Source organism: Oryzias melastigma, linkage group LG3 (genome assembly GCF_002922805.2).
Source record: "Oryzias melastigma strain HK-1 linkage group LG3, ASM292280v2, whole genome shotgun sequence".
In the NCBI taxonomy this organism is placed as follows: domain Eukaryota; kingdom Metazoa; phylum Chordata; class Actinopteri; order Beloniformes; family Adrianichthyidae; genus Oryzias; species Oryzias melastigma.
The window spans coordinates 2,155,516-2,179,914 of record NC_050514.1 but is presented as its reverse complement, the minus strand read 5'-3'; the positions used below and the strand labels follow the sequence as shown (position 1 = coordinate 2,179,914).

Below are 24,399 nucleotides of genomic sequence, written 5' to 3'. Positions count from 1 at the left end.
TTATATTGAAGATATGCAATGCCTATCAACTTTTGGACGGATGTGTTTCCTATATTGTTTTTTAACCTAAATTCTTGCTTTATGTTTCACATTTACTTTTTTAGTTTTTGTAATTTTATTCTTTTGGCAGATTATTTTTCCTCCACTTTGGCAGTTTTGATCAAATTAGTCAAATATTAGAGAAGCTTAATGATAGAACATTTTGTTCTCTTCAAATTTTGAATAAAATAGAATTATACTGTAGGTAAACTTTGAATCAGCTCTGCAAGGCGATGCCTTGACCAGCTGTAATACATGTCTTGATCATCCCACTTCCATTAAGGTCCATTCAGCCGACACTAACTTTATAGCTCACCTTGACCACCACGGTGAAAATGTCCTGACCACGCCGTGGAGGATATGACCTAAGAACACAAACAAGCACACAGGGTAAACGAGTAAAAAGAAAAACCTCCACTGCAGGTTCTGAGCACAGCAGTCAAGTGGTAATGATTTGGACTTGTTTTGTGGCTACAACACTTGTGTCTCTGGCACCTTGCAGGTGCCTAAATATGATGGCAAATTTGGCAGGAAATTAACTAAAAAAAAAAATCAAAAGAACAACTGAAAAAGGGTCCTGTTGTGCTTTTCGAGGGATGTGAATAGAGAGAAACTGAAACCTAAAGGGCCTTAAGCTGATCTAGAAAACACTTGGAGGGATGATTATGAACTGAAACACGGCATCAATGTAGAAATGTCATACACAGAATGGACTGTGTGGAGGAAATTAACCTTATTTTTTATCTTTATTGGGCGCACCAGAAGACGCATCATAAATGAAAGATGCATTTTTGAATTTATGCATAAAAGGCGCATTAACCCTCCAGAACCGATGGATGTCCTCAGGTGTCCCGCTGTGCAGCTGTGAGATCAACGTGATAAAACTCCGTCTAAAATGAACTTTATGTTCTGTAACTGATATTTTATTGAGTTAAAGAGAAAACATGCCAGTTATTTATAGTTCTTGGGCAAAAGTGATCTTTTATTTTAGTAAGTAAGGCGGAAGACGAACTTTGATGCGACAGCTGCAATGCAGTGCAGTGCGCCTGCGGTGGTGGGCGGAGCCAAATTGAGCTGTCTGCTATTAGGACTCCAATAACAAGGAAACAGATCGTTATTTATTTTGGGATGGGGTCCAACATGAGTTTACTACAACAACGAGCACCGAAACTCCGCAAAAGTTCCACCCGTACCGTAAAGTACCGTCACGAGAGAGAGTTGAGTGGAGAGTGGAGAGACCCGCCCCCACCTGAGAGCAGATTCTAGCCGAGCCGATCTGGAATCCAGCTGGATCAGACTTCTCCCAAAAACCTTTTTATGATTTTTCACAAACTCAATAAGGAAAATTTATGAGTAGAAAGAAAGATCTGCAAGTCGATGTTCCTCTGTTAACAGAAACTGTTAATTCATGCGGCCCAAAGGAATCTGGGAATTTTGCCTGGATTATTTTGGGTATTTTCATTCAAACACATGTTGATTAGTTTGTTGACAAACTTTATTATTGTTTTTATGAAATTACTCCTAAAACTTTAATTTGTTGTTGTAAAACAGTTCCTTAAACATTTTTGGGTTTCCACTGCAAAATGAATCCATTTTTTCCAGATATAATTTTCTGTTTTTGCATGATTTTATGTCTAGTGACTGAATACAACATGGAAAAATGACAAAATAAAGGTAGTGTCACATAGGTGAGGTTGTGCTGATTAAAATGACCCCAAATAAGCCGGCAGGTAGTCTTTTAAATTGAAAAGATGAATTAAAAAGTAGACAAAACGGTCATGCGAAACAAGAGTCAGAAATACGTTTTTCAGTCAGACTTTCTCAACATGCCAACATGCTACACGGTAGCCATGTTTGAAGCGTAAGCTTCTCTACAAACTCTTAACTCCTAAAATTGTTTACAACACGTAAAGAAAAAGCCTAACACCAAATGTTACTGTGATATAAATGTTACTGTGACGACACTAATTCCCAACCTTGTTATTAACACAAAAACACAGCTACACCTTGGCCAGATTAGCATTTTCACTATAACACCCAACCTTGTTTGTAGCACAATGAATCCATATTTAAGGTACAAAAAAAGCAAGGCTTTTCAGTGTGCCTTATAGTGCATAAAATATGGTACTTTGAAATAAAAAAAAAGTCATGAGATCTATTGACTAATGTTCTGCAAAAGGTTGTTTTCCACAACTTGTTTTTGAACATGGGAGTCTTGGAGAAGAGATTGACAGGGTCGAGGGAAATGATTCCGAAAATAGTGGCTGTTTCTGCTCGACAGGAGGCTAACAGGCAGCCTGAGTCCCTTGTGGGGGCAAATGGAGAAAGCGTGAGCCATTTCAAACATCCAACATCTGCATGAACTATTCATACGATTGTGTTGATGGACTTTGTGTGCTGGTGTGATTGAGCGGGTGCAGTGTGTGCTGGGGAAGTGCCATCAGGTGGGAGTGGAGGATGCAAGGACACCTCAGTGGGGGGGTCGAGCTACAGAATCGATGCTGGTGTCAAATAACGATGAAATGAAGACCATTACCCTACCGCTGCGTTAGTGCCTCCTCCTTCAGAGCACAGCGTGACCTTTTGCCACCTGACCTCACTGTGCGTACAAGTCACAGCGGGGAGGGTGCAGATGTCTCCAGCTCCAAATGGCTTTGCCTGCTCAGTGGAAAATTGAAGGTTCAGCATGAGGTGAATAATTGCTCTGTCCTTGAACTGTGAAGTCAGGTGTCAAGGTGAGGTGACACTGAGCTCCTCGTTTGTGGATTATCATGGTGGCATTTGCATGTATTATTGTTGACTTTTAGCGAAGCAAGCAGCTCACAGGTTGAAATCAAGGAGACGCCTCGAGTGTATTATCAAACACTTAGAGTATTAGGATATTAAGGATATGAGGAGGATTTAAAGACCCTATCCAATAAAAATGTTTTTGGTGTTTTGAAGATGTTCCTGTTCATTGTTCTGATAACAGAGGACATACAGTATATTAAAAAAAAAAGTAGAAACCATGAAGAGAAAATAGACTTATCTCAATTTGTGTGTGTGTAATTCTTGATTTGTGTGTAACTTTAAATCTGTGCATGCGTAATACTTGATTTGTAACTCATAAAATGTATTTTGTGCATAAGTACAAAAATTATGACATTCAAATAAAATGCACAATATAATTTAAACATGCAAAAGTTAAAATTATAACAGCCTGAAACTAAATTACGCATAAATCACTTGTTACGCACAAATTTATCATTAAATCTGATGCAAGACTCTGTTCACGTCTCCAAGACTTGTCCGTAAGTGATGTGTTTAAATGCTGCTAGAATCAGAGTTTTCTTTTCAGCTGCTTTGAACTTAGATTATAAATACTATCTGGCGAAACTTGAAGTTTTTCCACTTTGTTAAACGTATATGCCCCTGTAATTGATACAAAAAAAGTCTAAATAAACATTTTTGAAACACATTTCTCTTTGACACTAAAGAGATGTAAAAATAAAAACAAAATATGAAAAGGCTCACATCAGATTCATGCACAAATGTGGTTTTATGTGTGCGCATATAGCGATTTGTGTGTGATTTTTAAAGAATTGTGTGTAATTAAGCTATAAGCTTTTTTCATTTTAATTTGTGCATGTGCAAATTGTATTTGATATTTTTCTGAATTTCATAATTTTTGTACTTATTCATAATTTATGAGTTACAATCTAAGAATCATACACACCCACACCCACACACACACATATATATATATATATATATATATATATATATATATATATATATATATATATATATATATATATATATATATATATATAGGACCAGGTATGCATACCAAGTACCAGTTTTTGAGTATGAGGCAGGGGTGAAATTTTCACTCAAACTCACAGTAAGAATGAAGAATTGTAAAAACAACATGGTCCTTTTAGTGCAGAACTGCTGTGGGCCATAAAAAACACAAGTGTCTCCACTGCCTTTGTTTAGACTTTTTCTTGAACTGTAATTCATTTATTCCCGTCTCTCAGCTGTGTGTATCAACAGGATTTACATGCCGATTATCCTCTCAGTTCTTTGTAGTAACACAGAGTGCCATTTGGCTCAAACGTTGTACAGGAAAGATATTCCTCTGCGGTGCCTCCAGGCTGCCTACAAACCTTTGAAATTGCATTTCAAACACTTTGCTCAGGGTTCTGACAGGACACATCTCTGCCACTCAGAACTTGTGTAGCTCTCCAGTCGGGACTTCTTTCAAGAACTAAAAGGCTTCGGTGACGTGTGGTGTTTTTTTTCTTATTTCCTGAGAAGCTTCTGTGATTCCTCGGCAATTCTTTTGCTTCTGACACCAAAGTTCAAGCAGGTCTCAGAGGGGAAATGAAGACCACAAGCTTCATGTATGAAACATGCAGAAAAAACTGAGTACACATCTCTTCCCGCTCAGAACTCACATTCATACAGGAAGGCTGATGAAACTGTTTGCCACCGGATTGGAATGATAGAAAATAATTCAGCTTGATTTCTCTTTTTGTTGTGTGACTGAACACTCTAGACATCGGCCAGAACGGCAACAAAGGCTCCCCTGGCTGTGTTGGGGATTTTTTTATGTAACGTATTGGATTTAAACATTAATTTATCGGGGACAAGTTCATGTCCTGTTTAATCTGATGCCTTTGTTCTTGTTCAATAAATACATCAAAATAATACACTTTATCTGTTCAACTGTCCCTTCATCTGATTATCTCCTCAGAACAGTATAATCGAGTGTAAACGCTGAGCCTACAGCCCGGCTTTCTGCAGATTCTGTCCTTGTTCAAGCTGATAGATGTTAAGTTGTTTGACTTTTTTTGTGTCTACAAGATACCTTGCTTTGATTTTGGAGAGTCTGTGGCTTTTTTGACCTTGTTTCAATGTTCAGCTTTTGTTGGGTTGCTAATTCTAAAACATTTAATAAAAACTTTATTTATTTCTCTTAACTTTGGTGATGGTTTTTTTTTGTCTTCAGTCTCAGTCTAAGCTAAGCTTTCTTGGTTTTTTATGAATAAGTAGGGGAGGATCTTCACTTGTCCTTGGCCAACAATGAAACGAAAAAACTGTACTTGTGCCCGTGCCAATATTTTTATTCAGATAAATCAAAGAGAAAAACATTTAATCAGAGCTTCATAAATCCAGAGGTTAAAAGCTTTTTTTAAAATATATTTAACTTTTCTCAAGCAGCCACTTCCAATGAACATTCTGTGTTAATCCAAACACAAGCTCATTTTGGGCTTCTACGTTCTCATGTTCACACGTCGCTACACAAGTTTTAAGTTTGTTTTTGGGCTCTAGGTACAAAACGTCCAAAGACTGGACATGCGTTGATAATTAAACCAGTTGCACTTTGACCAATCTTGGATTTGGTATTGCTGTATGGGAAGTGTCTTTTTTCAGTAACAAAGGTGCCAACTGCTTGAACGTTAATCATGGAGGAGAAGTAATTGCAGTTAATACCCGTCCAGAATTATATTGGAACAATTCTATCAGATATCATAATATAGAGCTGTGAAAGACAAAAACCTGGATGAAGACTGAGACAACATTTCACACCAAGCCTCGTCCAGCTGTGCTACTGTATATGCGCTAGTATCAGATAACGACAGTCCATTGTGAACACCCAACATCTTCTCATTCTCAAGTCGTCACACACTGACGTTTGGTTATGAACCCCTCCGCACAACAACTTGTCGTTTAAATCAGGGGTCTGGTCGTTTTTTTTCCAATGTGGGTATGCAGACCAAACCTCAGGACATGGCTACTACCAATACCAGTACCCTAACCCTAGCCTGGTCCGCATCTGATACCTCATCGAAGCAGTGGGTGTTGGTGAACAGCATCAACAGACATAATCAGATAGTGTGTTTGTGAGACACAACTTTGTGTCTTTGTCTTAGTTGTTCTAAACCCTTTCAGTGGCTGCCGGTCAGTCCTGCATCAGATACTGTTCAAACTGGTCAGGATGCAGTCTGGAGTCACACTCTCTTGTCTCAAAGCATCAGCCTCATGAATGTTTAACAAGTCTTTGGTGATCACTGTGTGTACTTCAATTAATGATGTTTCTTTGGATTTATAATGGAGAGGGGTCCTCTTGCAGAATGTAGGAGTTTATCGGGTTCTTTTTGAGAATACTTTTCCTTCAGTTCAGAAGCTTTAATCTTGGACTCAACAAATACATTTCTTCTGGATTAAGCACTGGACTGAAAGACAATGGCAGACAGTTACTTGGGTTCTTTTTGGAGTCTGGTTGTCCCTGTAAGTTTAGAGCTCTTCACTGTATGAAAATGTTGTCTTAGTTTCTTAAGAATCCCAATTAGAAGTAGGTGAGCATAAGCTTTGAGTTTTCTGTTTTTAAAAAAATAATAAATGAATGAATTAATGTGAATTATGTTGTAAAGGTTAATAAATTATCTCAGAACATCAGGAAAGTCAAACTTCTGGACTTTTGTTAAAAACTTTAATACACTTAGCTGATGTTTACTGTGCAGCATTTTCATTTTTTTTTTTTTTAAAGAGCAGCTTCAGTGCTTTTGCTTGAAAAAAAATAATCAGAGAAAAAGGGATGAGGTTGCAGGAACAGAGATGGAGTGAAGGCAGCACAGAAGCTGTCAATCTTATCTGCCTATTCTGTGAAGAGTTTAGCCTGAGGTGCTGAGATGGAGCTGAATCTTGATCACTTATTATTCAATGTGCTTATAATGAGTGACTCTTGGAGAAGCGGCTCCCTGTAAAAAACCCCAGCAGTGGTACACCAGAGGGTAACGAGGGTGCATGGTGGTTCAACTCTCACACATGTCGCACTACTCAAAGATCTTGTGATTGTGCTGATTCCGTTTGCAGCTGAACTATGCTGAGTCAAGGCTGACTCAACTTGAAGGCTGTCACTGCGAGAGGACCTGCAGCGCCAATGGTCTGGTGTATCGGGATAAAGAGCTGTGGGTGGAGCCTGAAAACTGCAGGAACTGTGCATGTAAGGTGAGTATTAGATTCAGCCTTTCCACTGAGGGATTAAGTCTTTTCTCATTTATTTGCTGGCAAGGTACCTCTCCGATAATATAATCCCAACGGGTTACAAAAGTTTTAGCAAATTTTCTGTAATGTTTTTCTTAGTATTTTAATTAATAGTACTTCCTTTAAAAAAACAAGCTTTTGTTTTTGGTGTGCCTTCATGTCTCTTGAATAAAGAATAAAGGGCATTTCTTAGGCCTTTCAGAGTAAATAATATCCACATATATGATCATATATTGCCTTTGGCACACTAAAGAACTCATTATAATATATGTTATTTTTGTGAACTCTTCAAAACTGGAAGTTAAAAGACCTGATCTTTGAGGCACCGCCTTTCACTCCTTGTGGTCACCCCCCATTTCATGATGTCATCATAGAGCCGGTTTTAGGTACCATACGTATGTGTTTGGCCAGCCAAATTGGTACTGGGGCTTGTGACTTGTGATGACATTACACTACGGTAGCACCACTTAGACAAACTACTTAGTGTCGAGTAGGGCTGTAACAGATCACAAAACTCACGGTTCAGATTGTGTCACAGTTTTAGGGTCACGGTTCGGATCATTTTACGGGTCAGTAAAAAGAAACAAGAAAAAATGACATGATAAAATCCTAAACTTGCTCTTTTGAAAAGTTTCAAAACATATATTTGATCAAACATATATACAATACTTCAAAACGTAAATATACTCTCACATATACTACATCAAAACATTTGCTCATTGAGGCCTGTTTATAAAAACAAAATATCTTTGAACTTTAGACACAAACAAAGAACTAAAACATGTTTCTGATGACATTTACATGTTTTGAGACCAAATTTACAAAACCTGGCAGAGAAGAATGCTTGAAAATAGTTTTGAAATTACCAAATCTATCTGCAGCAACCCTAAAAATCCACATTTTCTCTTGTGCCCCCACCCTACCCCCAATCTCCAAATTAAATCCTAAATAAAACAGTTAAAATTAAACTCCACGACTGTGCACAAGGCGGGGTAGCTTGCAAAGCTAGCTAATGACCACTAGCTTCACCCATGAGCGCTACTGAGAAATTGTGTGTGTGTTAGCTGGAGGCCGTACTGGCAGCTCAGACTTTTCTTGGAAGGGGCTGTTCTCACCTTGTGGCATTAGCTCATGAGAACCTGCTCATTTATGTGGATTGGGAGGGGCTGGTGCTAAGAGCGCAGGTTTTTCAGAGGAATACTCAGAACTGCGCAAATGGATCAAAATAGCGCTTTGAGGTTGAATGTGGAATTAACAGTATAATACATTTAAAAGCTCAAAAAGGTGACGTTTTTATGGTATAAACCCTTTTTTTTAATTTAAGAAAATTTTCCCAGTAGTCGTTTAATTATGATTATGAAGTTTTTAATCAAAATCCCACAACCTAAATGTCTTAAAAAGGCATTTTTTCATGTTGATCTGAAGCCTCTGTTTCCAAAGCTAACATCAAAATGCTCTTTCATTGATTTACAATCCTTTCCAACTGCGGTCACATTTCCGTGGTCACATCAAGAAGCTCCGTGGAGTCTGGTGGAGATTTTCCAGCGTTCTCAGTCCTGCTACCGTAAGTATTGGATTAGATTAGATATGAGAGTCTGTCTGTGACAGTTTGATTGACAGAGATTTAAAAGGAGAAATACTCAGAAATGAAAAAACAAAACGATTTCTTATTACATTAATTCTCTTTCATGAGAAAAAATGGCACACATACATGTTTTTTTTTTTTTTACCAAAACTAAAAAAGAAGGATGTTCATCGGAGGGAAATTTTAAGAAGTTAGACAACTTGTGCTGGAGGATGTTGGCTGGTTCTCTAGTTCAGTTTATGCTCCTGTAAAAACATCTAAAACTCTGCTTGGCCAAAGAAGATTTAAAATATTTCTAGATCACTTTGGTCATCAGTTGATCTGTAAAACAAGCTTTGTTTATTTATTTATTGTGGCTGTTGTTCTTGTTGTACTGATTTCCTAAACATTACTTACATTGGACAATAATACTTGTAGGTAAAAAATAACCTCTGTGTAAAAGTAGCCAGTAATCTATATTGAATTACAGTTTGAAAGCAACATTGTAAATACATATTATGACTTCTAATGACTTGATTCAGTCTGCCCACTCTCCCACTGTTCACTGACTTCTGCAAAGCCATCTTAAAAAAACACCCCTAATCAGCTTTTTTGGCACTCCACACTTTTACCTGAGGCCCAGAATATGAAACTTGTTTAATCAGGTCATCCTGGGCTTCGGGGAGTTCGGCTCGCTGCATCACTGCACAGGAAGCACAGGCTAGAGTTTAGTCATTCTGGTTACCTCCCATGGACATGCCATTACCTGATAACCACTGGGTGCTTGAGAAATCATTTTTAAGGACGTGAAATGAAGAGGTGCTTGCAGGAGAAAAAGGAGTGCTGTCCTTCAGGGCCTGAGTAATAGCTGACATTATGAGGATCCTCGGAGGGCTGCTGTACATTCAGAGATGTCTGTGTTTCATGCCAGCTTTCAATTAGAACAGTTTTGGGTTGGTTTGCATGCTGGTGAAATCACAAGATCACTGCTGATTTTACAGTTTTAAACATTTTGGTGTGAAAATTTGACACGACTAAGGAGCTTTCCTCCATTTAGCATTAATAAAATACATTTATCTTGCAGTTGTAACATGCCTAAATACACATTTTCTTGAGCAAATGAGCATTTCAATGTTTAGAACTAAATGTAATATGTAATTAAAATGTTATTATAAGCAATTTTTAGGAAAACCAAACGCAACCTTTTTAAAAATAATGTAAACCAAAGGTAAGAAACAAGACAAAACACTAATGTCTAGATAACCGAGATCTTCTTTAAAAATCATATCATACGTAGATTTACTACTTTCAGAAGACTTTTATTATTTTTCATTTTGAATGAAAAAAATTCATTTTTAAACTTAAAATATGACAATAAAGAACTAACTCAAATGGAGTGAAAGGCGGGGCAGCCGTACCTCATGCTCTTATTGGTTCTGGTGTTGAAGTACAGAGGTGGAAGAATATTAATAAGGGGATTAAGTGCAAACAATGGCCAATGTACAGTTTTTGCAGAATGTCTCCAAGCAATTGAAGTAGATCATTGTGTTATAAAATGGTATATATGTTCTTTCATGTGTGAACCTGTAGTCTGAGGTATTGGTCCCCAAACCACGGGCACAAATATGTACCAATCCCTGGGACAGTTGACACTGAGCCACAGAGGGAAAAAAAGAAAACAAAAAATCTACTCTTTTTCCATTTTACCTATAATCCGATTCTGAATAAAGTTTTATTTTGGAAAACTAATAGATTCTCTCCACCACATCTGACTCATTCATGTATTTGGTCACATGTCGATGTTACATCTGCTACTTTCTTAAAACGGCTGTTTTAAAAGTGCTCAAAGTTCACAAAAAACAAATATATTTGGAAAGTTTGTTTTTACGGGCTGCACGGTGGCGCAGTGGTTAGCGCTCTTGCCTCACAGCGAGAAGGCCCCGGTTCGAATCCCGGCTGGGACCTTTCTGTGTGGAGTTTGCATGTTCTCCCCGTGCATGCGTGGGTTTTCACCGGGGACTCCGGCTTCCTCCCACCGTCCAAAAACATGCTTCATAGGTTCATTGGTGACTCTGAATTGCCCCTAGGTGTGGATGTGTGTGTGAATGGGGCCCTGGGACAGACTGCCGACCTGTCCAGGGTGTACCCCGCCTTCGCCCTTCAGTAGCCGGGATAGGCTCCGGCACCCCGCGGCCCCGAAAGGGAAGAAGCGGTCGAGAAGATGGATGGATGGAAGTTTGTTTTTACAGACTTGACTTCGAAGAAAACAAAAAAAATCTACATTTGCCAGACAAGCAGACAAACAGCAGAATATTCATCAACCGGGTGTCTGGAGTTACACGGCTGCTGCTCATAAAGTTTTTCAAACGATGGAATCACTCTTCTGATTATAGATTAAAAACACCAGCTTTTTGTCTGTTTCTCCTTTTTATTGTTTATCTATAGAACGTTAAAAGTCAGACGAAGCTGAAGTTGGTCTCCGATAACTTTTTTAACTTCTACTTTAACAGTTATGAGTTAGAGGACATCTGATTTTAAACTTTTTTGTACCCTAGACTTTGAAAGCAGATATTTTACACAGGATGAAGTTAAACATTATCCTCAAAAGTTAATGGAAACTTAAAAAAAATAAAAAAATTAAAAAAATGACACTCGCTTCATCCTTAAATGTTATCTGACATTATACCGGTATACTGGGTATACCTGAAAAAAAGTTTGAGTTTTTTTCTTGTTGTACAAAGGAGAAGTGATGATATCAGTAAAAAACATTCTGTATAGCTTTGTTGGTAGTCTTTGCTGGTAATTCATCTTTTTAAAAAGAAAGAGTAGTATAGAGTTATCATTTATTTTTGAAAATCTTTAACATAAACTAGAGTTGGATAAGGGCCGATGAAGCACCATAACTTCTGCATGTTTCTCATTGTAAATACGGAGAACCACACAGCAGAAACACGAGTTCAAAGAGAAGTTTTCATTTGTGCCACAAGCAAGTTTCTTTTCTCTCAAACTGAACTTTGGATTGAGGATTGTGTTTACATGTTCCACATGTTTTTATTTCTCTCTTTTTCAATAAAACATGATCATAATTTCTCTGCAGAATGGAGTGGTGGAGTGTCGCAGGATTTTCTGTCCTCCAGCAAATTGTTCAGAAGACATGCTTCCAGTGCACGTAGAAGGAACCTGCTGCAAAATATGCAGACGTAAGTATCAACGACACTTTCACATAAACAATTTTAAATAAATATATATATAAAATGCTTAAATACAGTATATAAAAAAAATAATTAATCGCAAACCTGGGAAAGAAATTTATCGCAATTAATCACAATTATTTTTTTTAGTAACAGTATTTGCCACTTGTCATCTGCGAATAATCACAAAATGAAATCATACACCAAACTGTACATTTAGAATATTTTTTGATAATTAAGGCTGTCAATTACTTAAAAAAAAAAAAAAAAACGGATCACACTTTTGAGTTGTGATTAATCACTATTTGTGGCTTTTGTCTGAAATATATATATATATATATATATATATATATATATATATATAAAGAATTTCATTAGAGAACCTACACAAATTTAGTCAACTTCATAGCTGAAAGTTGAACAATACCATTACATATTAAATATGTCATTTATCAGATGTTATTAATTAGGGTTGGGCGATATGGAATTATTTATCTTTCACAATATAGTTTTTTTTTCCATATCTTGTGATAACGATATATATCAATATGATTATATAACAATACAATGTAATTGTGAAGGTTGGCCAAAGGTGGACCCTCAGCATATATGGAAAGCTGTTGGTGGACTCAAGAACCACAGGGAGACGGGCATCTTCAGAGCTCTGATCCTTTTTTTAATTTCAACCACAGCCAGCGTGACATGGCAGCCCAAAAACAATCTCTCCCAACTTTACAAAAAACACCACTTATATACAATTCAGACCATTAAGACCATACCATAAACCTAGAAGTAGGGCCGACTGCCTGACCAAATGTAAACAGTGAATATAAAACCAATGGATAAAATGAGATGTTTAACTAACCATAAAGTGACTAAGAAAAATATTAACCAATAACGAAATACATGATCAAACCAACAATAAGGAACAAAACAAAAGAAAAGGTCTCCACATCCACCCCTCTCCATTTCAGCTGATGGTTCTTCCAGGCCAAGCTGATTGATGGAAAACTGGATCACAGCTGGTGTCCAAGGGAGGCCTTCATGGCGCGCTTCATGGAAACACTCCCCTCTGGTGGACACTCAAAAACAAAGAGAAATTAATGGAGAGAACAAAAAACAAAAATGTCATATGGTCAGCTTTCACCTCAAGTTAGGGAGGATGCCATCACGAATCCTCACAGTAATAATAATCAAATAACCATATTTGCCAAATTTGAACCCCATGGTTCACAAGAAGAATGTGTAATCGTCAGCAGGTTATTCAGATTTTAATATTTATTTAATATCATACTTTAAACTCAAAAGAAGGAACATGATTCAAAATAAAAGTCAAGACAAAAGTCTATAACGATAAACTCATTTCATATCGAGAAAAGGTTCTGTGGGGATAATTATCGTTATTGTTTTATCACCCACCCCTAATATTGATACAGAAGCAGCGTGTCTGTAAAGATGACTATAAAGACAGATATTTATGTATTTTTTATTTAATATCTTGATTTTTAAAATCCTAATGTTCTGTCTTTTTAGCCCTTTTCATTTCAATATGTCGATGTGTGTTAGCATTTTGGATTGTTGAACACTCCTATATTGTTTTTCTTCATCAGGTTATTTTATTTGTATACTCTGTACAGCTGCACAGTAAGAGGAAAATTTGCATATTTGTAATATTCATGATCAACTAATGCATAATTTCACCGGAACATTTTAATTTAAGCAAAAATCAACATAACTTAAATTTTTCTCTAACTGACTCATATCTATTTATAGGAGGCAGGAATCTGACATAAAAGCGTTCCATTCGATTGATCAAAGAAATGTACGGCTTCGTTTGATTTGTTGCCATGACATTTATTTTTACATTTGTGTTTTTTAACATTAAGGAAAACATTTTAGGGATTTATTTCATCTATGGGTATATAGGTATTGGACAGGCAGATACTGCAATGTCAAAGCAGAAATAGAAAAATAAATCAATTTATAGTGATTAAAATATATATATTCTTGCAAGAATCATTAACACTATAATTCTTTTTTCTTTACATATAATATTCTGAATGTTTCTGAACAGCTTTAGTTATAACAGATTTGGGATTAGCTTTGAAAGTTTTTTTTTTTTTTTTTTTAGTTTTTCCAGGGGCCTATTTTATGGCTCGAGGCCTCGGTTTTTAATTACAGTGGATTGAGCCTTAACATCAAACTGAGGCTGTGGAGATGTGTCTCGTCTATACTTTACAGTTTGGTTGAATGTTACAAATTTTGGCCTCAGAGTAAATTTCTCATTTCTACAAAAAAAGAAAAAATTACTGAGTATTTCTTTTTATTCTTGTAAATGATTTTCTACCTCTATAATGATTGAGTCAGATTACCTCTGGGAGTTCCCTGAATTGACTGGCAGCACATATGGTTTTTGGATTTAACTTTATTTTTACTGAACCTAAATGAAAAGAGTACTCTGCTGCTCATGATGGTAACACTGTACTTTAAAGCAGCAAGTCTGCATATTTGGTGATAATAGCTACAATTTTTCCAATGAGTTTGACTAAAAGCTCCTTTCCTGGTCTTTTATGTCTTATTTCCAATGGAAGCATTTTTGATTTTTGCAGTTTTGTCCTAAAAATGAAAAAGAAGGGAAATAAATCACATAGGTGTCAATTTTTAGAAATTATTGGAAGAAACAAAGTCCACAATTAGTGTCCTAGACTGCTTCTATTGCAAAAAATATCCATCTAATTATTAATGTGTATCAACTAACAAAATATTTATTTCAATAATTACAAGAAAGGCTGCCGCTTAGATCAGGCAACCCAGAAAATACATATGAGGGAGGCAAGATATGATGTCAAAATCAGGCATCTTTGGCCTGTGTCGCAGTAGAAATGGCATAAATTGAAGTACAAGGAAAAATACAACGCCATTTAAGCAACATTGATTCACAAAGACGAAATATCCACATACACAGACAGTGGCCCCACGCCAGCCTAGGCCGGGTGTCACGGATCAGCCTGATGGGGGGAAAAGTTTACCAAGGTGTTGAAAACTAGGGAGAAGGTTGTGGAGAGGGGAGGAATGTGGGTTTCCATGACACCCAGCTCTGCTTATCGCACTTTCAGCGGATTTGTTTTGGTTTGGCTAGGGAGACTGCCCTTGGCCTGCCAACAATCTGATTAGAGATTAATGTTTATAATCATGAACATGTATTTCAAGTTAAGGTCATCTTCGCTATTGATGATAAAATCTGTTAAGGTGTATTCACATCAAATTTGCACAACAAATTTGCACAACAAATTTGCATGACCACCCCTCTTTTGTTGCGTGACAAATTCCCTGTTCGTCACCTGTCAAAAAATGTCTTCCTGAGGTTGTTGCCATGTGGGAGGAGCTACTGGCTAATGATTTTAGGATGATCTCTATAAAGAACGGTGACTTTGGACATCTCACTTTGAATGTATGAAAGACAGATGATGTTGAGAAATCAGGTTTATTTATTACGAAGAATTCATCGATAATCATGTCTCCATGTTTGAGTTTATATTAACCTGAAGGGGAAAAATAAAATGAAGAAACCTTTTTTCCTTTTTCTTTAATGTCTCGATGAGGCCCGAGCCGGCAGCCTCTGCACCACACACCAGCTTTCTGTCTGTTGGTATAATGAGTGAGGGACCTCCGTTACGGGAGCGAAAGCCGCCGATCTGTCCAGAGTTTATCCTGCCTTCTCTCCAAAGTAGCTGGATGAGCCGTGCAAACCTACGCCTACAACGGGTTAGGAAAAAAGATTTAAGTTCTAGACAAAAACTCAATCGCGTCTGTTGCATTGACTTAACATTAAAACTGGCCACCTCCGCCGCACGAATCGCGTTCGGTGTAAATTCACCTTTAGGAATCCTGTCGTGTTCATCATAGGGAGATTTGAAGGACAGAGATTATCTCTACTGTCTTGTTGTTGTGATCAATTGTAGGATAAGGTATGCCCACCTATGTTCCAAGTTGTTCCGTTTCCTGTTACCAGCTGGCTTTTAGGCCAACTTGGTAATATAGAAAAGTGTTTTAACGAACACCCTACAGCCAATAAGAATCGAGTAATCCCCCAAACTGTGTCTAATGTTGAAAAATCTCATTTTAAAACAAAGTAGGAGAGATGAGTGTTGCCTATCTGTAAAGTGTTACCCAAATAGACCTTTTCACTGCTTTTTTGTCTGTATTAAAAGCATTTATTAGACCACTGTTACAGTTCTTTTTATTTACTTATCAGTTATTACAACCTTAGCAATTAATGAACTTTTTGTCCATGGCCTAATACTAAGATATTTCATTATTATGAGTGAATTTGATGGAAATTTGCTGACTCATGGTGATAATAGAAATTAGTTTTTTGAAGATTTCTTTTAACATATTGCACAAACTATGTGTAATATGTTAAATACTGCTGGACTATATGGAAAAATAAATATATCATGATATAAATTATTTTCTTTCTCAATAACGATATTTATCACGATATACCACAATAAAGTATATTTTCAGATATTCTCTAAAAAAATGACATCAATGTCATTACTTTTTTACTTACATAAGTGCATCGTTACAAATGAGAAGCCGTTTTTTAAAGTGCACAACAGTTTCAAGTTTCTTAGTAGGAATATACATTTTTACAATCAAAATAAACAAATAGAAACAATAGAAGAGAAATGGCACAATAGACACTTTTCTATTGTATGTATCATGCTATCACCCAGCACTAGCTCTAAATTATCAGTGTATGTTTACAATTAGCTACTCTTTATTTTCAATCATAAACATCCCTCACCTTGATTGTTCTTTTGAGGCTATAATTGTGATTGTAAAGCCAAGCAGAGCTGTTGTTTGTGATGAATGTGCTGCTGGCACACTGAAAGCAGCAACTGGAAGAGTCCGGATCACAAACGTCTCCACGCACACCGAAGTGGAAGCCTTATTTCAAATAAGCAGCACAAAAGAGTGTAGTAAATGCTTGGAGAATCCTGGATAACTGCACCACTCTTGTTATGCAGCCAAATCTTGGGACTCCCTGAAGTAGAACATGTCTGAATAACCCTCAATTCCCCTCCTTACCCATCCTTCTATCCAGAGCTCTCTCTGGCACAGACGGATGAGGGAGCAGCATATCTGAGCTGTGGAGGAGCGTGCAGCACCATGGAGAGGAGAAAAGCAGGATGTCCTATCATTTGCTTCACTCACTATTTCTGCTTTTTTCACCCGAGGAATATGCAGAGAGGCTTTCTACTGTTGTGTTCTCAATATGCTGTTACATTTCCTCTCTCTGATGATGTACAGCAGCCAAGGAGAACTTTTTTGTAACTGAATTAACCGTATTATCAAGCTTCGCTGTGGATTTTCTTTTTTTTCTTTGCCTTAGGCGATTTTGAAAGAAATGTGTTGTAGTCCTACCACAGATGGTGTTTGCTTGGAATTTAATCATTTTCTTGTACCTACCAGTGAAAGCATTACCATGAATGAAGTTATATAAAAGCTGTCATTTCTCATCTTCAGCAAAATGCAGCTACATGGGACAGACGTTTTCGGAGGGCCAACGCTTTCTATCCAGGAGCTGCAGGGAATGCAAGGTATCCCTCCACCTCACCCGGCTCCGTTCTTTCTGCAGGATCCCATCACCACTCACATCTTTTTTGTATGAAAGTGCAATGATTGCATGTGGTGGACTGCTTGGTGAGTGATTCAATTAGCCAGCAGGCTTTATTAGTTTCCCACCCCCTCACAATCTGTTTAATCTGCCTTTTTTCTGCTCTAATGGTCATATAGTGAGTGAATTAGAATAACTTATGAGCACAGCAACACAAAGACCTGCTCTGAATTGAAGCTTTGTCAATGTGGGGGTTATAATGGCAGTCATTATTCCAGCTCAGCATAGAATGGAGGTGAGCTTTCACTGCTGAGAAGCAATTTATCTTTGAAGGGACTATTTTAAGGAGGAAATTATCTTTTCATTGGTGTAAATGCTGACAGAGGGGCTCTCAGGGATTCCTGGACTATTTATTAGTCCTCCTGGAACATCAGTACACTCTGAAAGCTTCGCTTGAACTAGTTTGGCCAACTTTATGCAGGAAACAGTTAAACCAATGTACAGACAGATTGTGTGTCTAAAATTCCAAGAAAAGTAAATAAGTTAAAATAATGAACCCAGATTTACACTGTTGTTCACCTTTTGGTACATTCCATCAGGGGTCGCCATAGGGTGGCCGAGACCTGCCATCCCAGTAAAAAACTAATTGTGCGAAGAAAAAAAACTGCAAATCAAGAGAAACACTGCTACAAATGACAAAACAACACTGCAAATATAAAGAAATGTTATAGCAAATAAAAAGAAACGCTGTTACAAATAAAAAAAATGTAAATGAAAAGAACAAAAAGAGCAGTGCTGTAAATATATGGTAAATGCTGCAAATATATGGTAAATGCATACACTTGTATGGCACTTTTTCTACCTTCTTTAAGGGGCCTAACCCCTTTCCAGTCACACACACATTCACATACTGCCCATCGCCCATCCATGGCTGCATACTGTAGTGAGACAGTACTGTGAAGGGTCTTGGCAAAGGACCCACACTGAAATAAGCTTATTGCACCCCCTGGGAAGCAAAACCTGCTTTTCTGTATGCCAACCATAAACCCAGTCATTTGAGTCATGCAGGTTCTGAATCAAAATGTACTCTAAATTATTTAAAAATTGTTGCTGTTTTAGTGTTTTTTTTTTTTGGCTTCAATTTAGTTTTTTTTTTTTTTTAAATAAATAGATTTAAATTCCTGGGAAAAAAAGGCATTTTGAAGAACAGTTTTCCATGAAGGCGAGTTAAGACTCACACATGCAAATTTATTCTTTGTCTAATTCTCATCACAACTGCTACTCGTCACGCTATAATTACAACAAAATCCAAGCTGCTCACATATTGTTCTTTCCGGCTTTGCCAATGTTTACATCTGTGAAAATGTTGTCCAACATTCACCCTGAACGCTGCTCACTGAATTTTAACTGTCTGCTGCACAATTATCAGTCAGGTAGCCAAGTGTCCAGATGTGCTCGGGAGTCAACCGTGCTTCCTGTCTCGTCTTTTGCCACACAAAAAAGGATGTCCAACGTTTGATTGGCTTGTAATTTTAGACACTGCACAGAATCCCAACAGCTAATTTTGGCAAGACATCCTGGAAACTAAAGCAGCTTCACCAAAGATGTGTTTGCTTATGAGAACTGAGCTTCCTATGCCTGTTTTCTGGAGGAAATTTTCTGGAGAATTTTTGTGAAGTTCAATTTCTAAGAAACTTCGATTTCAAAAGGGAAGTGCCGAGCCATATATGCATTTCTGCTAAATCACAAAGGCTTATGGCTGAATAAAAGAGATGGCCGACAGATAAGACAACAACATCTGAGATAACAGGGATTTACCACATAGTGCACCACCCTAAAAACTGTAGTTATTCCTTCTGTCTGAAGAGTGGCAGCATAAAGCAATAAAAGTGAGGTGAACTGGTTGCGGTAGTAATGTTGGGTAGTCAAGACAGGTGTCTTCAACTAAAGCTGTTATAATGTCTTAGATTTTTTTCACCAGTTTAGAACAATGGGTCATGTTGACACATGATTGAGAAAGGAACCACCAACCCTATGGCAGTTTTCACCAACCAGGAGTGAGCTTGTTGGAAGTTCACACCCCGAACGCTTGAAAGTGGGCTCAGAAGAACCAATCATTTAAATGCTTCGAAAGTTGGGCGTGAAACCACATACTTTTACTAACGCATCTAAAAGGTTAGTTTATAACTTAAATAACTTGAAATACAGAAAAAACATATATGAAATTTAGGAAAATTAGGGTTATCAAGATCATGTTCATAAAAAGGTATCAGATCAAGAATGGTTATTCTGACAAATAAAATGACTGAGTAATAGCTTGGGCTGGGAATCTTAGGGTAACTCACGATACGATGCGATTCACAAGACATGACTCACGATACCGATAGTACCTCAAATGGCAAACATTGCAATAATCAATATATTACCTCCTCTTTGGTCTTCCTCTAGACCTCTTTCCTGGCAGCTCTAGATTCAGCATCCTCCACTCTAACACCAGCCACCTTCATGTCTTCATTCACTGCATCCATAAACCTCCTCTTTGGTCTTCCTCTAGACCTCTTTCCTGGCAGCTCTAGACTCAGCATCCTTCTACCAATATATTCACTGTCTCTCCTCCGAACATGTCCAAACCATCTCAGTCTGGACTTTATCTCCAAAACCTCTAACATGTGCTGTCCCTCTGATGTATTCATTCCTGATCCTATCCATCCTGGTCACTCCCAAAGAGAACCTCAGCATCTTCATCTCTGCTACCTCCAGCTCTGCTTCCTGTCTTTTCTTCAGTCCCACTGTTTCTAATCCAGTGTGTATCTGAAACAGATACACACTGGAAAAATGTGCGGAGAGGAGTCTGCAGATTCTTTTCTTGTTAGGAGGGGCCATCACCTTTTATACAGTAACACAAAGTCTAATCAGGAAATTAAGATAGTGACGTAAGGTAACAAGACCAAATGACCATCATAGTCTGGTATTACGGGGTGTAAATAGAGGAGAAAGGAAGCAACCAAAAGCCACAGACAAACGTGGAGCAACAATTATACACAAATCTGTCAAAATTGAATAAATTTACAACCAATATGATCACAGTTCCTCAATTTTAAAGCAATACAATTATCTCTTCAATCCACAACCACCACAGTGGAGGCATTTTTAACTGGAAGAAGTTCCTAGATGTGGGTAAAAGTAAAAATATTTTAGCTCCACACAGGCAGGCTTCTACCGCAGTTCTGTAGCTGATGTTTGACACATGACTGGGAAAAAAAAACAAAAACCCAAAGGCGCCCACATAGACATCGGTTTTGTGGCAGATGGTTCCATGTCTGTCTTTTCCGCTTGACCCGACACTCTCACTGTTGGAGTACTGCTCTGATGAAACGGGCACAGGTAGGCATGGATCATTACCCAGTAAGTTTCTGTGCTTTTGAGGGTCTCTGCAACTGTTCTTCTTTCACTCACTAACTCCTTGTTGCAGTAGCAGTTATACAATTATTAAACAAAAAAAAATAGCAATTTTTAATTTTAAAATACTTGACAAACACATAAACGTTTTTTTGTAGTAACAGCTTCAAAAAGGAATTCTTCACGATTTCCCAGTTTCAATATATTTTCTGAGGGAGTCCAATACTGACCTAATGAGTGATTGATGAGCACAGACTTGTATGAGGTGTAGAGGTGGAGCGGTCAACCTCGGATTGGAGGATTGCAGGTTCAATTTCCATCTTTCCATTCCATGTGTCAAAGTGTCCTTGGTCAAGACACTACACCCCCACATTGGTCCTGGTGGTTGTGGGTTGGTGCCAGTGGAGCCTTCATCCGTGTGTGAATGTGTGGATGGGTGAATGGGAAAAGCACTGTATAAGAAACCGATTTCCATTTTGATGGGCAGCTTTATTTTGACAATTGTCTTAAAACTGTAAGTTACATGTGTCAAAGTCGAGGCCCGTCAATAGTTATGTTAAAAGTTTACATTTTTAATGTTTTTAAAATTTAGTTTTAGTGTGTTCAATAAATGTTTATCTTGTTTGGCCAACAACCTAAAGTGTGTTTGGGATTTATGCCCCCTGTGCGATTGAGTTTGACACTCCTGCTGTTAGTTTAAGCTAAAAGAAAACGAGACACAGTTTTCACTGCTTAACCCACTTTAAGGAACTTAAATTAATCCTTAGTTTCTCAATGTTTCTTTTAGAAATATTCATATTTTTCATATTACCTGGATTACTCTTTTTCAACTATAAAGATAATATTTTTTGGCCCCCATTATAGCGCTGTCTTGTATTTCCAGAATGGCTTGATGATAAAAGTGACGGAAACTTGTCCAGAACTCAACTGTACCATCATGGAGCAGATCTTACCAGAGGGCAGGTGCTGCAATGTTTGCAGAGGTATGTTGTCTGAATGCTGCATGCATCGGATGCATTGCATGTCCTGGTCTTGCTGTTGCAGAAACTCCAGCAGTAAAACCTCATTCACACAATTATTCGTTTTCACATCCGTAAACCTTGTCCTGCTACATTACTGCGAAACGAAATTACAATTGATTGCAGATGAAAAATAGGATTTCTTACTGTGAAGTTGCACAATTTATTTGTATAAAAAAACTACTTGGGTAGGGTTCTCATACGTGTTAACAAAAGTATTTATCTCTCTCTCTCTCTCTTTTTTGCTTCACAAAACTACAAATTAAAGGATTATTTGAAGAAAGTTTGTTCAAAAATACATAAAAAACAAACAGGCCGTGGTGGAAGGAGATGCTAAGAGACAAAAGAGGAGAAACTAATTGGAGTTGAAGGACTTTATACAATGACAATCAACAATTAGTCTCTAGGCACCATGTCCTTTTTTTTCTTCTATTCATTTTCAGTCATTGAAACTCAGCCATTATATTGTTATTATTTCCAATTCTCTCCTCTGCTATGACTCAATATTTAGGCAGCATTTAAAAAAAACAATCTGAGCAATTATTTGCTTTTAATTCTGCTAAATTGCCAATAAAATGTGCCCAAATGTTCATTATTGCAAAAAAAGAAAACAATGAATTTACAATGAAAGTCTAATAGGTGATTATACATCAATACCTAGTTATTCTAAACATAGCTTTACTGTATCGCACATGCCAAGCGTAGCGTTATCTAATTACATAATTAATCCATCTAGTGTTCCTAGCATGACTCAGCAAGAGTAGAGACAGCCCTTTCTTCAGTGACTGTCTTTTGTGTGCAGTCAGTCAGTCTGCCACTCATTACAGGACATGAAGAGCTACGAGACAATCATCTGGATGTCTTCCTGACTGTCAGTGCTCCCATCTGTGTGACTAATTCTTGCTACTCCTTCATGTCACATCACACTTTGTGAGCTCTTTGTTCTGAGTCGACTGCGGCTGAGATCTGAGGAAGGCTTTCAGTGGTTGAGATTGATCAGAAAAAGAGAGGGGTTAAAAACATATAGTCTTGAAATGTTCAGATTTGTGTGTGCGTTCTGGCTGTAATGAATCAATAATCATGTAAGGAATCAATATGAGGAAGTATTAAACTATATTTAAAAAAATAATGAGATAAAACAAAACAACACCTAATAGGAAAGCTAAAACGCGAGCTCAGAGGCATCTAGAAATAAGGACACATCTTAATTTTGCAACTTGTATGGCTTTTTTTATTTTTTTCTACGTTATCTTAGTTTTTATGAGTTTGTAGAAGCTAATGAAACATGTTTTTGACTCGCTCTGTGTTTGGAACATTGACTGTATAAGAAAACTCGACGCAAACAAGTGTGATGTCATCCATAGGAAAAAACGTAATTCCGGCTCCAACAAAATGAAGTCAATTGAGTCATAATTTTTTACAATTGATTTTGTTGCCGTAATGGAGCCAGACATCATCAGTAAACAGAGATTGGTGTGAATCGTTCTGAGTCATCATTTCTGTGGCAACCACTCTCACCAATCGAGAGTGAGCTTGTTGGAAGGACACACCCCTACCACTTGAAAGTGGGCTCGAGAGAACCTGTCAATCAAAAGTTTCAAACATTCAACGTGAGACCATACTTTTATTGAGGCATCTGATTGGTCCGTTTATAACTGAATAGCTTGCCTTACAGAACCAAAATATATATTTAAAAAAAATAAACATTGACAGAGTAATAGCTGTTTATTTTTAAGTCTAATTTTAGAACCAGCTGATATTTCCTGTTTGGATCATGAGGGGTCTCTCAGTCCAGTTCTTTAATACAGTCAACGGTTTGGCAACAATGCTGTAAGAGAGTTCTTAGCAAAGATTAATAATTGTTCTAAATCTACTGTGACATGTGGAAATTGCTGATCAGATCAAATTTTGATCAAGGCAAAAAATCCTGTGACTGCAAAATGCGACCTTTAGTTCCTTGTTTGGTGTTTAGTCAGAAGACATTTCACTGAAACACTTGATAAATCACAGAATAAACTCTGGTAGCAGTGAGACTGATTTTGGAATTGGCCATTCAGAGGAAGCATTGATTCCTAAGTGTCAAAAACATTCACTAAAACCTGGTATCGTGGAATAAGCTGTCAAGAAATTGGGGCCAAAGCGTTTTATGCTGCAGTCAACTGTTCTGTGCACACTGGAGTGGGATTTTACCGTGAGGGCAGTTCTACTGCAGTGCGAGAGTTTAGTTACGTTGCACAGTTACACAGACTATGTGGCCATAATGTCACATACTCTGTGGTCAGTTGTACTCTGGTACTGTATGGGTTATGTACTGTGAGTAGACGCTAGAATTTCACACTGGCATAGTACTGGAAGTAACCAACTCTGATGCAATGACAACTAAGCCTTTTAATGTTTATCCACCCTAATCCTCACTGATATCACATCAAAGATAGTTTCTCCTGAACCCAAATAACCTAAACTTGTTTCATTTTTTTGATAACTATACCCTCACAAATTGAACTTATTTAAGATGCTGAGTTATAAAAGTTA

The 24,399-nt window shown here is 37.5% G+C and overlaps 1 protein-coding gene across 1 annotated transcript in view; it reads left to right on the top strand.

Moving 5' to 3' along the window:
- LOC112160622 (protein kinase C-binding protein NELL1) overlaps positions 1-24,399 on the top strand; it is a 400,547-nt gene that overhangs the window by 176,060 nt on the left and 200,088 nt on the right. The window contains exons 9-12 of the mRNA XM_024295273.2: positions 6,901-7,035; positions 11,733-11,835; positions 17,359-17,432; positions 21,732-21,831. Of these exons, the coding sequence (XP_024151041.2) occupies positions 6,901-7,035; positions 11,733-11,835; positions 17,359-17,432; positions 21,732-21,831 (412 nt within the window). The remainder of the gene's footprint in view (positions 1-6,900; positions 7,036-11,732; positions 11,836-17,358; positions 17,433-21,731; positions 21,832-24,399) is intronic.